The sequence below is a fragment of the Rutidosis leptorrhynchoides genome, chromosome 9 (assembly GCF_046630445.1).
Source record: "Rutidosis leptorrhynchoides isolate AG116_Rl617_1_P2 chromosome 9, CSIRO_AGI_Rlap_v1, whole genome shotgun sequence".
In the NCBI taxonomy this organism is placed as follows: Eukaryota; Viridiplantae; Streptophyta; class Magnoliopsida; order Asterales; family Asteraceae; genus Rutidosis; species Rutidosis leptorrhynchoides.
In genome coordinates, this window is record NC_092341.1 from 199,037,530 (window position 1) to 199,052,052 (window position 14,523).

The 14,523-nt window shown below is 31.6% G+C and overlaps 1 protein-coding gene across 2 annotated transcripts; it reads left to right on the forward strand.

Moving 5' to 3' along the window:
- Window positions 1-3,417: 3,417 nt before the first annotated feature.
- Window positions 3,418-10,502, forward strand: LOC139865788 (alpha-mannosidase At3g26720). Of its 2 annotated transcripts, XM_071853886.1 has the most exons (30): window positions 3,418-3,518; window positions 3,645-3,854; window positions 3,982-4,065; window positions 4,132-4,220; window positions 4,322-4,496; window positions 4,770-4,889; window positions 5,005-5,088; window positions 5,178-5,249; window positions 5,383-5,496; window positions 5,735-5,835; window positions 5,916-6,009; window positions 6,082-6,249; window positions 6,353-6,442; window positions 6,599-6,664; window positions 6,763-6,819; window positions 6,899-7,118; window positions 7,203-7,348; window positions 7,471-7,530; window positions 7,644-7,703; window positions 7,816-7,887; window positions 7,975-8,022; window positions 8,135-8,254; window positions 8,335-8,400; window positions 8,484-8,596; window positions 8,752-8,836; window positions 8,911-9,021; window positions 9,127-9,222; window positions 9,687-9,734; window positions 9,859-9,927; window positions 10,086-10,502. In XM_071853886.1, the coding sequence occupies exons 2-30, from the start codon at window positions 3,645-3,647 to the stop codon at window positions 10,323-10,325; spliced, it is 3,078 nt and encodes a 1,025-aa protein (XP_071709987.1). In that variant the 5' UTR covers window positions 3,418-3,518; the 3' UTR covers window positions 10,326-10,502. The 2 variants fall into 2 exon arrangements, with proteins under 2 accessions (XP_071709987.1, XP_071709988.1); XM_071853887.1 differs by lacking the exon at window positions 3,418-3,518 and having other exon boundaries at window positions 3,563-3,854; window positions 7,206-7,348.
- The last annotated feature ends 4,021 nt before the right edge of the window (window positions 10,503-14,523 follow it).

Below are 14,523 nucleotides of genomic sequence, written 5' to 3' on the forward strand. Positions count from 1 at the left end.
CATGGCTACTTGGTTAGAGATCAGCCTTCCTAAATGGCAAGCCCTTGATGAAATGTGGCATTGGATTAAATCTGCGAGTCAGAAACATACGGATATAATTATTCTTGAGGTTATTTGTTACACGACTCTTTGGACCTTATGGCGCTTCAAAAACGGCTCTATCTTTGATCCCTCCAAGTTCAAGAAATGTCACATTATTGGTTCCATTGTTTTATCCTCTTTTGATTGGTTTTCATCTCGTTATAAGAAAGTCAATCTTAATTGGAATATTTGGCTTCAAAACCCTTTATTATCTTTGTAATGTTCTAGCTTCTTGCTAGTTTTAATAAAAATTTTGCTCTAAAAAAAAAATAATAAACAAATTTTTAGTTGATCTAGTATGAATTGATTAATACCTTGAATATACTCAAATTAATACATAATAAAAGTTTTATTTCATATATAATACATAATACATAAATACATATATAGATATTGATAGATGTAGAATATTGATAGATATAGATTTACTTTTTTATCCGTGTTAAAACAACTAGCTTCCAAAATATGTAAAGGTAAAGAATCTTTGATAAACTACTTTATCTATATCTTTTTCTAATTATTTAATTCTTTTTTTTTGAACGGCTGATTATTTGGTTAGACTCACGCACTCGTTGACCATAAACCCAGGATCGAATCTCCCTCACACCCATCGTTAGGAATAATACCTAATACCCAAGTGCTTTGAACAGTGTGGGGCCCACTGCAGGACATATGGCGCCACTATACGGCCCTGGGAAACCTCCTCTGGAAAAACTGGCCCTCCTTAGATTCGAACTCGCACCGCATAGAGGGATACGGGCCCGCCCCCAAAGAGCTTGGTACCACTCAGCAAAAGGCTCGGTGGTTAATTATTTAGTTCTTGTACATTTTAAACAACTTTTTTTTAAATAAAAAGTTAACTGGGAAGTTATATCAAATATATTTGTAGCATATATTAAAATAAATTTGTAAATGAAATTTTTATAAATCAGGTTATATTTAAAAGATAATTATATCAATTAATTTTCTTTTTTTCTTTTCTAAAACTCATAATTACATTTACATGTATACCTAGTATAATATCGTTAATTTTCACACTTGTTCAGACTAAAAGTTAGGTGAAAGCTATTATTAATTTTTTAAAAATGATGTGTAATAAAAGTTTTATTTCATATATAATACATAATACATATATAGATATTGATAGATGTAGAATATTGATAGATATAGATTTACTTTTTTATCCGTGTTAAAACAACTAGCTTCTAAAATATGTAAAGGTAAAGAATCTTTAATAAACTACTTTTTCTATATCTTTTTCTAATTATCTAATTCTTGTACATTTTAAACAACTTTTTTTAAAATATAAAGTTAACTGGGAAGTTATATCAAATATATTTATAGCATATATTAAAATAAATTTGTAAATGAAATTTTTATAAATCAGGTTATAATTAAAAGAAAATGTTATCAATTAATTTTCTTCTTTTCTTTTCTAAAACTCATAATTACATTTACATGTATACCTAGTATAATATCGTTAATTTTCACACTTGTTCAGACTAAAAGTTAGGTGAATAAGTGGATAAGAAAAAAAAACACGTTTACTTCACTCCATTATGATTGGTTTAGTGATGAACTATAATTAATAATGATGAAAAATGAATTATAATAAATACTATTTATTATTAGAAATAAATAATAAATATTACATAACAAATAATACATAATAAATAACAAATACAGTAATAAATAACAAATAATACAAAACAAATAGTACATAATAAATAATAAATAATAAATAATAATAATAAATACTCCGTAATAATAATAATGATAAGAAATACTCCAGTAATATTTAATAAATATGAAAATAATAAATAAGAAATAATAAATTTAAATAATAGATAATAATAAGAAATTCTCCAATAAATAAGAATTAATAAATTCTTAAAATAGAACTATATTTGTACTGTCTAAAATGGAAAAAAAAAATCTATGTCTAAAATTTGGCAACAAACGTTAATGAGAGCCCTAGGAGTAGTGACACTAGGCTCAGCTTAACACTGAGATTTAACACTGAGGCCAAAACAGGAAAAATCATTCAGTGTCAAATCAATTATAATTTTTTTATTGATTATTTAGTTTAATTATATATTAAAAATATAAAAACAAATACAATACTAAATTTCATTAAAAAAAATACATTAATTAAATAAAGAAAACAATACTTAAAAAATACATTACTTAATAAAAACAGAATATTAAAACAGCTACACCGTCAACTACTCCTCACGATTAGCCCATACATGTTCAACCAAATCTGATTGCAAGCCCTCATGCACTTCCCTATCTCGTAATTCTTTCGTCATCCTTCTGTAAGTTTCACAACTCTCGATCCAAGTTGTTAGCATATTACGAACGAGTTCGTAAACCCAATCATTTTCGGTTAGAGCAAAATCATTATCTTCAACAATTATATTGTAAGATGATGCACGTATACATCATTTGTTTCATAACATTGATGCTATATGCCCTTCCGATCATTCCAGGTAAACCGTGCATATCTTCGAGAGCCTCATACAATCGTATGATATCATCCTTAGTCGGCTCTCACATATATTCATCTTTATATAAATCAATAATACACTTACAAAAGTGCATTAGCGATTCACGACATGTTCGCTCCGACATTTGCAAGTACTCGCCAAAAATATCGGGTGTATCACCATAAGCTAATTGAAGTAGAGCGACAGTTATTTTTAAATATGTACTAATACAACTCGCCGCACGCATCAATCCGTAAATGAAAATAAATGAAAATGCCTAAAATATTCAGGTAGCGGATCTTTACGGTAGTTGGGAATATCTTCCATAATTCGGATAAAAACGCGATGACTCATCCGAAACCTCCTTTTAAAATTGTCGTCAGAGTATTTGCAACCTTCAACAATATAGTCGGTAATAAGACGTAAATGTGCGGCTTCATTTTCACGGTCTATGTAACGACGTTTGTTTGAACTTTCCGCCTCATTTTTATTTTCTAACGTCTCATTGTTTATTATATCGAGCATTTGCATTAAATACTCTTCGTTAGACGATGATGTTGAAGACATTATTTTGATATAATTATGTATGAAATAGATGAGTTAATTTGGAGATGTATTTTTGAAGGAGTATTGTGTTGTGTTCGTGTATAAAATGTATATGTATGTATAGAAAAAGAAATTTAAAAAAATATAATTATTTTATGCAATATATTCGTTGAATAACGTATACATTACAAAAATCAACCAAAATCACAACATTACACAGACAACAATACGAGGCGATTCCAACATTTAACGTCGATTTAACGCCGGTGCGAAGTCGGATGTCCACCGTCTCCAGCTTAAATTGTAGAAACGGTGAAAATTTTGAATAATACCCGATGCTCTGATTATTGGGGTAAAACAATTTTCCCAGGACGCCCGCCACCTGTGCTATATACCCTAAACGTTTGCACTCTCAACTGTTGATACAATATCATCCGTAGCTCTTTTGTTACATTCTTCACTTTAAAATTCAATTTTCTGCTTTGTAATGCGATGAATCATTAATAATTAATTGAATTGAATATACAGATGAATCCGTCTTCAGCTGCTTTAGTTGTGTTCATATGCTGCTGCTGTTGCTGCTTTTGGGAGATTGAAAGCAAGTACATGGTATATGATACTTCACACAAAATCCAAGGTGATAAAATCAATGTTCATTTGGTACCTCACTCTCATGATGACGTAGGCTGGCTCAAAACCGTCGATCAGTACTACACCGGTGCTAATAATTCTATTCGGGTACCTTCAACTCCAATCAACATCCTTATCTATTTCTATGACTTTTTTTTTTTTTTTTTTTGCTTATATTAAATAAATATTAAATTAATTAAATGCTCACAAAAACTAAAATGATTATTGTTGTTAGGGGGCTTGTGTTCAAAACGTATTGGATTCCGTTATTCAAGCTTTGATCGATGACAAAAATCGCAAGTTCATCTACGTTGAAATTGTAAGCTGTTGTTTTCGGATACACGCTTACAGTTGATGAAATTAATGATCTAATCGATCTTTGTAGGCGTTTTTCGAGCGATGGTGGAATCAGCAGAGTGAATTACTTAAGAATAAAGTCAAGGAGCTGGTCAATACTGGTCAATTAGAGTTCATGTATGTTGACTGTTTCTTTGTCCAAGTTTATGAAATTTATTGTTGTGTTACATATATTATGATTTATAATTAAGATTAAATTGCAATGCAATGGGTTCTAGAAATGGAGGAATGTGCATGCATGATGAAGCAACACCACATTACATAGACTTGATTGATCAGACAACTTTGGGACATATGTTTATAAAGAGGGAATTTGATCAAAAACCAAGAGTTGGTTGGCAGATTGATCCTTTTGGCCACTCTTCTGTTCAAGCTTACTTGCTTGGTGCAGAGGTACATACTTTCTTTGATGTTTCAATTTTATCTTCCTCTTTAATTTCATTCCAATTCTAATTGTACCTAAATAAAAGATAATCCTAAAAATAAGATATGCCTAATTCATACATTGAATGACATGTTTATCCCACTAATTTTCTCTCCTGTTTTTAACATTCATTTTATCATATCTGTCAATCAAGTGTTTAAGCACACTTTTAGACATGCAACTTTAGGCAAGTGAAGCACATTTCTAGAACAAAAAGATGATTTAGTTGTATTTTGTTGTAGGTGGGATTTGACTCGTTATTCTTTGCACGAATGGATTATCAAGATAGGGAAATTCGAAAAAGTGACAAGACTCTTGAGTTTGTATGGCAGGGCTCTAAGTCTCTTGGTTCATCTGCACAGGTGATTTGTATACCTGATTACAATTTTAATGTTTTTGTTTATTTGCTTCTTACTAAAGTTAGAACATCTGTTCATGTATTACATTTTTATCAATTTTCTCCATGACGAATTGTAGATATTTACGGGAATTTTTCCTAGACATTATGATCCTCCTGATGGTTTCACATTTGAAATAAATGATGTATCTCCTCCCATTCAAGTAATGACTGTAAATCACAAGTTCTGTGATATTTTTTCCCATGTTTGGTTCTTTTAGTAGGTTACTGATTCTTTTTTTTTTTTTTGAAGGACGATGTTCTTCTCTTTGACTACAATGTTCGAGAACGAGTTGATGATTTTGTAGCTGCTGCCATGGCTCAGGTAACATAACTGTATCTTTGTTATATCACATCAACTTCAATGCAAAGATACCTTTTTCTTTTAGAGTGTAGATAGTTACTTTGTTTAATAAAACCTCAAAATTCAAACATATTTTGTCTCCTTTTTTTCAAAGGTCAATGTGACAAGGACAAACCATATTATGTGGACAATGGGAACTGATTTCCGGTATCAATATGCAGTTTCATGGTTCAGGCAGATGGATAAATTTATACACTATGTTAACCAGGTATTGGCATTTAAATTTATACACTATGTTAGTTTCCTACTTTATGTCTAGTATAGGTCCTCGAATTTCACTCAAATTAGTGTTACTCGTATTGTAATCCTCTTTGTATCATTCCATTATCAATAAAATTAGCTTGCTTTTCAAAAAAAAAAAAATTTATACACGGTTTCTTTCTTTATGTATGTTGTTTTTGTAAATTCTTACTTGTGAAGGAACTAATAACTGATAATTGTTAAAGGATGGGCGTGTGAATGCATTATATTCTACACCATCAATCTACACAGATGCAAAAAATGCAGCAAATGAAACATGGCCTCTGAAAACTGACGACTTTTTCCCGTAAGTACACTATGAAAAAATAGATATATCCTGTCTATTGTGTTATATCTTAATAATAATAACCAAATGAAAACGTTTAGTTACGCAGATAAAGCAAATACGTATTGGACAGGATACTTTACTAGCAGGCCTACTTTCAAAGGCTATGTCAGGACAATGAGTAGTTACTATTTGGTAAGTTCTCTTTAACGCATTTATTTCATCGTTTTTTTATATAAAATCTCACCACCCTTGTAACAAATACAGGCAGCAAGGCAATTAGAATTTTATAAAGGCAGGAATAGTTCTGGACCAAATACAAATGCCCTGGCCAATGCGTTGGCTATTGCCCAACATCATGATGCAGTTAGCGGTACACAAAGGGAACATGTGGCTGCTGATTATGCATTGCGTATTTCGAAGGGCTATGCAGAGGTAGGATTTTATTTGATATCAAGGAGCATATCTATTTTTGTCAATAATTAATGGTAATTGAAATGAAAAATACATTCGGTATTATAGTTTCACGTATTTGCAGGCATCAGAATTAGTTGCTTCTTCATTAGAATCTTTAACATCTTCAAGATCAAGTTCCAACCAAGAACAAACAGTTGGTGTGTTTCAGCAGGTATTCTATGCATGCTTTACACACATCACAAAAAAAAAAAAATTAAATAAATAAAATAAAAAAATAATAATAATAAAATAAAAAATGCAACTTTCTCTTAATTTATTTGTCTGCTTAAAATTTTGGCCTTATCTACTTATTACTCTCATATTTCAGTGTCCTCTACTTAACATAAGTTACTGTCCCGCATCAGAAACCGATTTGCCTGATGGAAAGAGTTTGGTAAGCATAATATTCACCTTTTTTTAATCAATACTATTTTAATAATGTCTTAATCTCTTTTGACTCCATCATATTAAAAAAAAATGTTACCTTTAAAGGTGGTAGTTACCTACAACCCCCTAGGATGGAAGAGAGAAGAAGTAGTCCGGATTCCGGTGAGTGTTCTTAGTGTGCCCTAACTATCTCTGACTTTGACTTTAATTTCACGAGTGACTTAATTCAAAGTTGGTGCAGGTTTCCTTCGATGACTTTATTGTCACGGATTCAAATGGAAAAGTGGTTGAATCTCAAATTCTTCCTATTTTTAATGCCTCGTTGAACATGAGAAGCTTCCACGTTAAAGCATATAATGGTAAATCTCCAAGCAGTACACCTCAGTATTGGCTTGGATTCAAAGCATCTGTACCACCTCTTGGTTTCAGCACCTACATTATCTCAAAGGCAGAAAAATCAGGTCAAATCTCTAAGTAATGTTAACAATTTTTAAATTAATATCACAAATAATAAAGATTGTTATATCGATAACATATGTGATCAGCAGACACAAGTTCGACACTATCAACAGTATGGACTTCAGACAGTACCAGCAGTAATGAAACTGTAGTAGTTGGTAGAGGGCATTTGAAGCTGCACTATGCTACAAATGAGGGAAAACTTACACGCTATATCAATCAAAGAAGCTTGGTATACACTATTTCTGAACTTGAAATTTTTTAGCTTTCTTAAGATTTTCAGCAGCCATTAAATTGAGTCAGTTGTTATATCAAACACATAATATTTCATTCATGGCACATTCATTACTCAAGGTTGAAGAACCCTTGGAACACTCGTTCAGCTACTATTCTGGGCATAATGGCACAGATCAGGTACATCCAATTTCTCACAATAGGTGTATATGGCTGATTTAATTCCTGTTGTTGTCTATAGTTTTAAATTTAGTTGTGACAATTAATTTTAAAATTATTCCTAATTTTTGAAGGCCTCTGGAGCTTATATATTCCGTCCCAGTGACACATTTCTAGTTAAATCTGAAGGACAGGTAAACCATTATCTTTTTGATGGCCAATTTGGGTCTTTATGAGCCTGTTAACATAAGACTTCCACTAGATATTGTGATTGTTTATCCAATTTCTGAGGATGTGTTGTTACAGAATGCTTTTACTATTGTACGGGGTCCACTAATGGATGAAGTGCATCAACAAATAAATTCTTGGATATATCAGGTAATATAGAATATATCAACTACAGTCTTAATCTTTTATATTATTCCGTTTCGTCTCTCATTATTAACATAAAGCTCTTGCTTGAAGGTCACTCGTTTATATAAAGAGAAAGAACATGTAGAAGTCGAGTTCACTGTAAGTTTTATGATAGCTTGATTCTATCGAACTATCATATGTAATTTTATCCATTTACCATTAATTACTACATCTCCTCTATATAATTACATATTATACGATTTGGTACTAGATTGGACCTATCCCCGTAGATGATGGTGTTGGAAAAGAAATAACAACTCAGGTCACAACTGCCTTGAAGACAAACAAAACATTTTATACTGATTCTAATGGGAGAGATTTCATTAAAAGGGTAAATAGATCTCGATTAATGGCTACTTTTGAACTTGGGGAATCCTTTATTTGCAGTTAGATAAATTTCCTTATTTTCAGGTTCGAGATTTTAGATCAGACTGGGACTTGCAAGTAAACGAGCCAGTTGCTGGAAATTATTACCCAGTATGTTATCATATCATATAATATGTGATTTTAACTTCATTCTTTTTCGATGGTGCATCTGCGTACTAATAATGCTTGGTTAGATAAACCTTGGAGCTTATGTTCGGGATGAAAATATGGAACTCTCGGTATTAGTGGACCGTGCAGTAGGTGGGTCGAGTTTAGTAGATGGTCAGATTGAACTAATGCTTCATAGGTATGTTTTTCACTGTCATGATTTCAGTTAGCTTCATGTTTTACAGGATTCAAGTGTGTTAAAGGACGGAAGATACATGTTCATACATGATAAAGTTAGTCACTTTGTCTTTGTCTTTCCGTGTGTGTATAATATAAAATATATGTGTATTGTAGGAGGCTGTTATATGATGATGGAAAAGGTGTTGGTGAAGTTCTAAATGAAACAATATGTGTCCAAAATGATTGCAAGGGCTTGGTGGTAAGCATTTTTTGCTTTTTTACAGCTTATAAATTTGCAGCCTTACATAAACATTAACATATGGTGGTTTCCAGGTTCAAGGAAAATATTACATAAGAATCGATCCAATAGGCGATGGAGCCAAGTGGCGTCGCACATTTGGTCAAGAAATATATTCTCCCCTCCTCCTAGCCTTTGCAGAACAGGTTAGGTTGATTTCCGATTAGTATCCTTGGTGTAAATAAATATTATATACATCCCCCATGGTTTTTTAAATATCTATATTTATTTTTATTTACTTATTATTACAGGATGGAGATGATTGGAAAAATTCTCATGTATCATTCTTCTCAATGATCGATGAATCGTATAGCTTGCCAAACAACACTGCCATTATAACTCTGCAGGTATACAATATCATTCGGAACTTTGAATGGAGTAATCTGTAACTCGGGGATTAATCGGATTGGACTTTTTATATATTATATACATTTTTATATAATAAAAGTTAAAATTATATGCGTAAATATAGAAGAAAAACCATAATCATAAAATTAAACATGATTGTTTAGAAGTATATACATAATCGTTCATTGGTTAAAAACTCTATCTAGTTTAAATTTAAATTAAAATGTTGATTGATTTTGACTTTGACCGGCTAAATCCGACTCTGACTAACAAATTCGATTTTGACTAATTAATTGACATTGACCAATTAATTAAACGGATTTTGGAAAATTGGATAGGCATGTTCTTAAAAAGGAGTAATTGAGGATTTTTACAACAGTGCAATAAGCCATAAGGTGCTATATAGACTTGTTTGGTTATTAGGCTAATCCTTTAAAATTTGGGGTGCATTTAATCATTGCAGGAGCTTGAAAATGGAAAAGTACTCCTTCGTTTGGCTCATCTTTATGAGGTTTCTGTTCAGCTCTAACATATTGTATCTGAAGTACCTACAAACAATACGTTCTTTTACAGTATACATATTTTTAGGAAAGTTAAAATTGTAGTTAACGGCTGTTTGTTATATGATATTTAAGGTGGGGGAGGACAAAGATTATTCTTCAATTGCTAGTGTGGAGTTGAAGAAATTGTTCCCAAATAGAAAGGTTTATTTATGACATATATCTGGGCATTGATATTTCCACCACCAAGTTTGAAAAATCCACCATAGTTATGCACCAAATACTTGTACTGTACAAGTATTTAATGCACAGTTATGCACATTGTGGGATGTATTCTGATCTATGTGTTTCATTTTGTGTAGATAAACAAAGTGACAGAGATGAATCTGTCTGGTAATCAAGAAAGAGATGAGATGGAGAGGAAAAAGCTAAAGTGGTCAGTGAAAGATTCATCAGAAGCCAAGAAGATTGTGAGGGGAGGTAGTGTTGATCCTGAAAAACTAGTGGTGGAACTTGGCCCAATGGAAATTCGGACGTTCTTCATCGACTTAGATTATCTCAGGATGTTTGGTTCTGAACGAAAAGATGCAAATAGAGCGTGATGTGGACTGTATTTGTACAGTCTTTTTTGTTGTTTTCATTTGTTTTTTGGTTTAATAATGTGACCACGTACCATTGGTGTCAAGGAGTTGATGGAATGAAAATAAATAATATGGACTACAATTTTGCTTAATCATTTCTTTCTCAAAGGATATAATATTATGGTTGTTGAGTTGTTTTGCTGGCTGGCCAAATGACAAAGCAGCGACGCAAGTGCCTTGTAATTAAATTCACCCCAAATTTAAAGAATAGCCTAATAACCCAAAAAAGTCCACATAGCACCTTACAGCTATGAATCAGACGAAACTTTCATAGACAAGCTGAAAATCAGACGAAACTTTCATAGACAAGCTGAAAATGGGAGCTGAATAAAATTCACGAAGTTAGTACCTGTTTATAATTTGTTTTTGGGTGATATGATCTTCTTGAATTCCAATGAATCTAAGAATGATCTATTAAACAACTAGGAAGCATCGCAAGAAGAATCGGCTTCGAAATTGTTTACAAAGATTAAAATCACAATTAGAATGAAATTGTAATTACGATCCAAAGATTTACAGACAATGGAGGGAGAAAAGTGTTTTTACGCACATACAAATTCATAAGCTAATTTCCTTGTAACTGGTATACCCATGTTTATAGCCTAACAAACTAAACTAACTAATTTTCCCTCCTAAGACCAACTCACGTGCGTAGCACATGGATATTAATTGACACATAACATTGGGTTTGTTAAATCATGCAATCTTGCTTGTGCAAGAGACTTGTTTAATATAAAACCTGTTAAGACCGTGGTTTCTTGGACAATATAAATTAGAGGTATGCGCAACACAATCAGCCCATGTGTGCTTTTAAAGTTTACGCTGAATGTATAGGTTGGTTGCAACGCTCTTGTCAGGTTGCGATGAAATCCTGATGACAAAAAGAGTAACTCAAGTGCATTCGCATATCGTCAAACTTGGGGTTCATTGGCTTGTCAAGAGATTCTGTTACTTTAACCGAAACAAACTTTGATTACCAACTTACCCAATTACCATACAAACATGTATAGTACATATTATGGTTTTATTTTAATATAAAAAGTGAAGCAAACCTGTAAAAGGATATTTACATCTCACGAAGAGAAGTCGATTGATTTTCATCAACAAATGGTGAGCCGGGGCCCGTATTTGACACGGTTTCCTTAAAACAGATTCTCCGTCTATATTTCAGGGTACAACGGCCGGAGCAGTAGTACTACCGGACTTGAACCGCATGCATGTAAAAGGTTGTCTTTGTCATGTTTGTAAGCTAGTCTAAATGTTTGTTCATATGAACAAAATATTACATTATTAACTTGCAAACATCAACGTGATGTGTGTGTTTAAGTTTTGGTTCAATCCCTCCTTTTTCTTTTCTATATAAAGGATGAATCAAGGGAAATTTGTAAGGATGAAATCAATGACCTTTAAACACAATTAGTGTAGGTATAATTTTTAGAAGCTTAAAAGTTTTCACTTGATGATAACTTAATATCACATTTAGTAAAATCTCTTAACTTTTCTCCACTATAATTTCATTCACACAAAATATTTTCCAACAAAAAGGATACTCAAACATTGTAGAGACCCGTCCTAATCCATCTGGACGAAGTCATCAACAATTGGTTACATCACGAGGTACTTGACCTCTATATGATACATTTTACAAACATTGCATTCGTTTTTAAAAGGCAACCTTTCATTACATCGAAAGTTGACGGCATGCATACCATTTCATAATAGATCCAACTATAATTGACTTAATAATAATCTTGATGAACTCAATGACTCGAATGCAACGTCTTTTGAAATATGTCATGAATGACTTGGTTACATCGCGCGGTACTTGACCTCTATATTGTAGTGACCCGAACTTTTCCATGTTTATATATATTAATTGAGATTGATATTTACATGATTAAATGTTTCCAACATGTTAAACAATCAAACTTGTTAAGACTTGATTAATTGAAATATGTTTCATATAGACAATTGACCACCCAAGTTGACCGGTGATTCACGAACGTTAAAACTTGTAAAAACTATACGATGACATATATATGGTTATATATATAGTTAACATGTTTTTATTATAAGTATGTATCTCATTAGGTATTTTAACAATGAGTTATATACATAAAAATGAGACTATTAATTTAAGAAACTCGAAAACGATATATATAACGATTATCGTTATAACAACGTCTTACTAGGTACATATGAATCATATTAAGATATTGATACACTTGGTTAATTATGTTAAATGATAAGTAAATATATTATTAAGTGTATTAACAATGAAATACATATGTAAAAATAAGACTACTAACTTAATGATTTCGAAACGAGACATATATGTAACGATTATCGTTGTAACGATATTTAACTGTATATACATCATACTAAGATATATTATATATCATAATATCATGATAATATAATAATTTAACATCTCATTTGTTATAATAAACAATGGTTTAACAATATTCAACAAGATCGTTAACCTAAAGGTTTCAAAACAACATTTACATGTAACGACTAACGATGACTTAACGACTCAGTTAAAATGTATATACATGTAGTGTTTTAATATGTATTTATATACTTTTGGAAGACTTCAATACACTTATCAAAATACTTCTACTTAACAAAAATGCTTACAATTACATCCTCGTTCAGTTTCATCAACAATTCTACTCGTATGCACCCGTATTCGTACTCGTACAATACACAGCTTTTAGATGTATGTACTATTGGTATATACACTCCAATGATCAGCTCTTAGCAGACCATGTGAGTCACCTAACACATGTGGGAACCATTATTTGGCAACTAGCATGAAATATCTCATAAAATTACAAAAATATGAGTAATCATTCATGACTTATTTACATGAAAACAAAATTTCATATCCTTTATATCTAATACATACACCAACGACCAAAAACACCTACAAACACTTTCATTCTTCAATTTTCTTCATCTAATTGATCTCTCTCAAGTTCTATCTTCAAGTTCTAAGTGTTTTTCATAAATTCTACAAGTTCTAGTTACATAAAATCAAGAATACTTTCAAGTTTGCTAGCTCACTTCCAATCTTGTAAGGTGATCATCCAACCTCAAGAAATCTTTGTTTCTTACAGTAGGTTATCATTCTAATACAAGGTAATAATCATATTCAAACTTTGATTCAATTTCTATAACTATAACAATCTTATTTCAAGTGATGATCTTACTTGAACTTGTTTTCGTGTCATGATTCTGCTTCAAGAACTTCGAGCCATCCAAGGATCCATTGAAGCTAGATCCATTTTTTTCTTTTCCAGTAGGTTTATCCAAGGAACTTAAGGTAGTAATGATGTTCATAACATCATTCGATTCATACATATAAATCTATCTTATTCAAAGGTTTAAACTTGTAATCACTAGAACATAGTTTAGTTAATTCTAAACTTGTTCGCAAACAAAAGTTAATCCTTCTAACTTGACTTTTAAAATCAACTAAACACATGTTCTATATCTATATGATATGCTAACTTAATGATTTAAAACCTGGAAACACGAAAAACACCGTAAAACCGGATTTACGCCGTCGTAGTAACACCGCGGGCTGTTTTGGGTTAGTTAATTAAAAACTATGATAAACTTTGATTTAAAAGTTGTTATTCTGAGAAAATGATTTTTATTATGAACATGAAACTATATCCAAAAATTATGGTTAAACTCAAAGTGGAAGTATGTTTTCTAAAATGGTCATCTAGACGTCGTTCTTTCGACTGAAATGACTACCTTTACAAAAACGACTTGTAACTTATTTTTCTGACTATAAACCTATACTTTTTCTGTTTAGATTCATAAAATAGAGTTCAATATGAAACCATAGCAATTTGATTCACTCAAAACGGATTTAAAATGAAGAAGTTATGGGTAAAACAAGATTGGATAATTTTTCTCATTTTAGCTACGTGAAAATTGGTAACAAATCTATTCCAACCATAACTTAATCAACTTGTATTGTATATTATGTAATCTTGAGATACCATAGACACGTATACAATGTTTCGACCTATCATGTCGACACATCTATATATATTTCGGAACAACCATAGACACTCTATATGTGAATGTTGGAGTTAGCTATACAGGGTTGAGGTTGATTCCAAAATATATATAGTTTGAG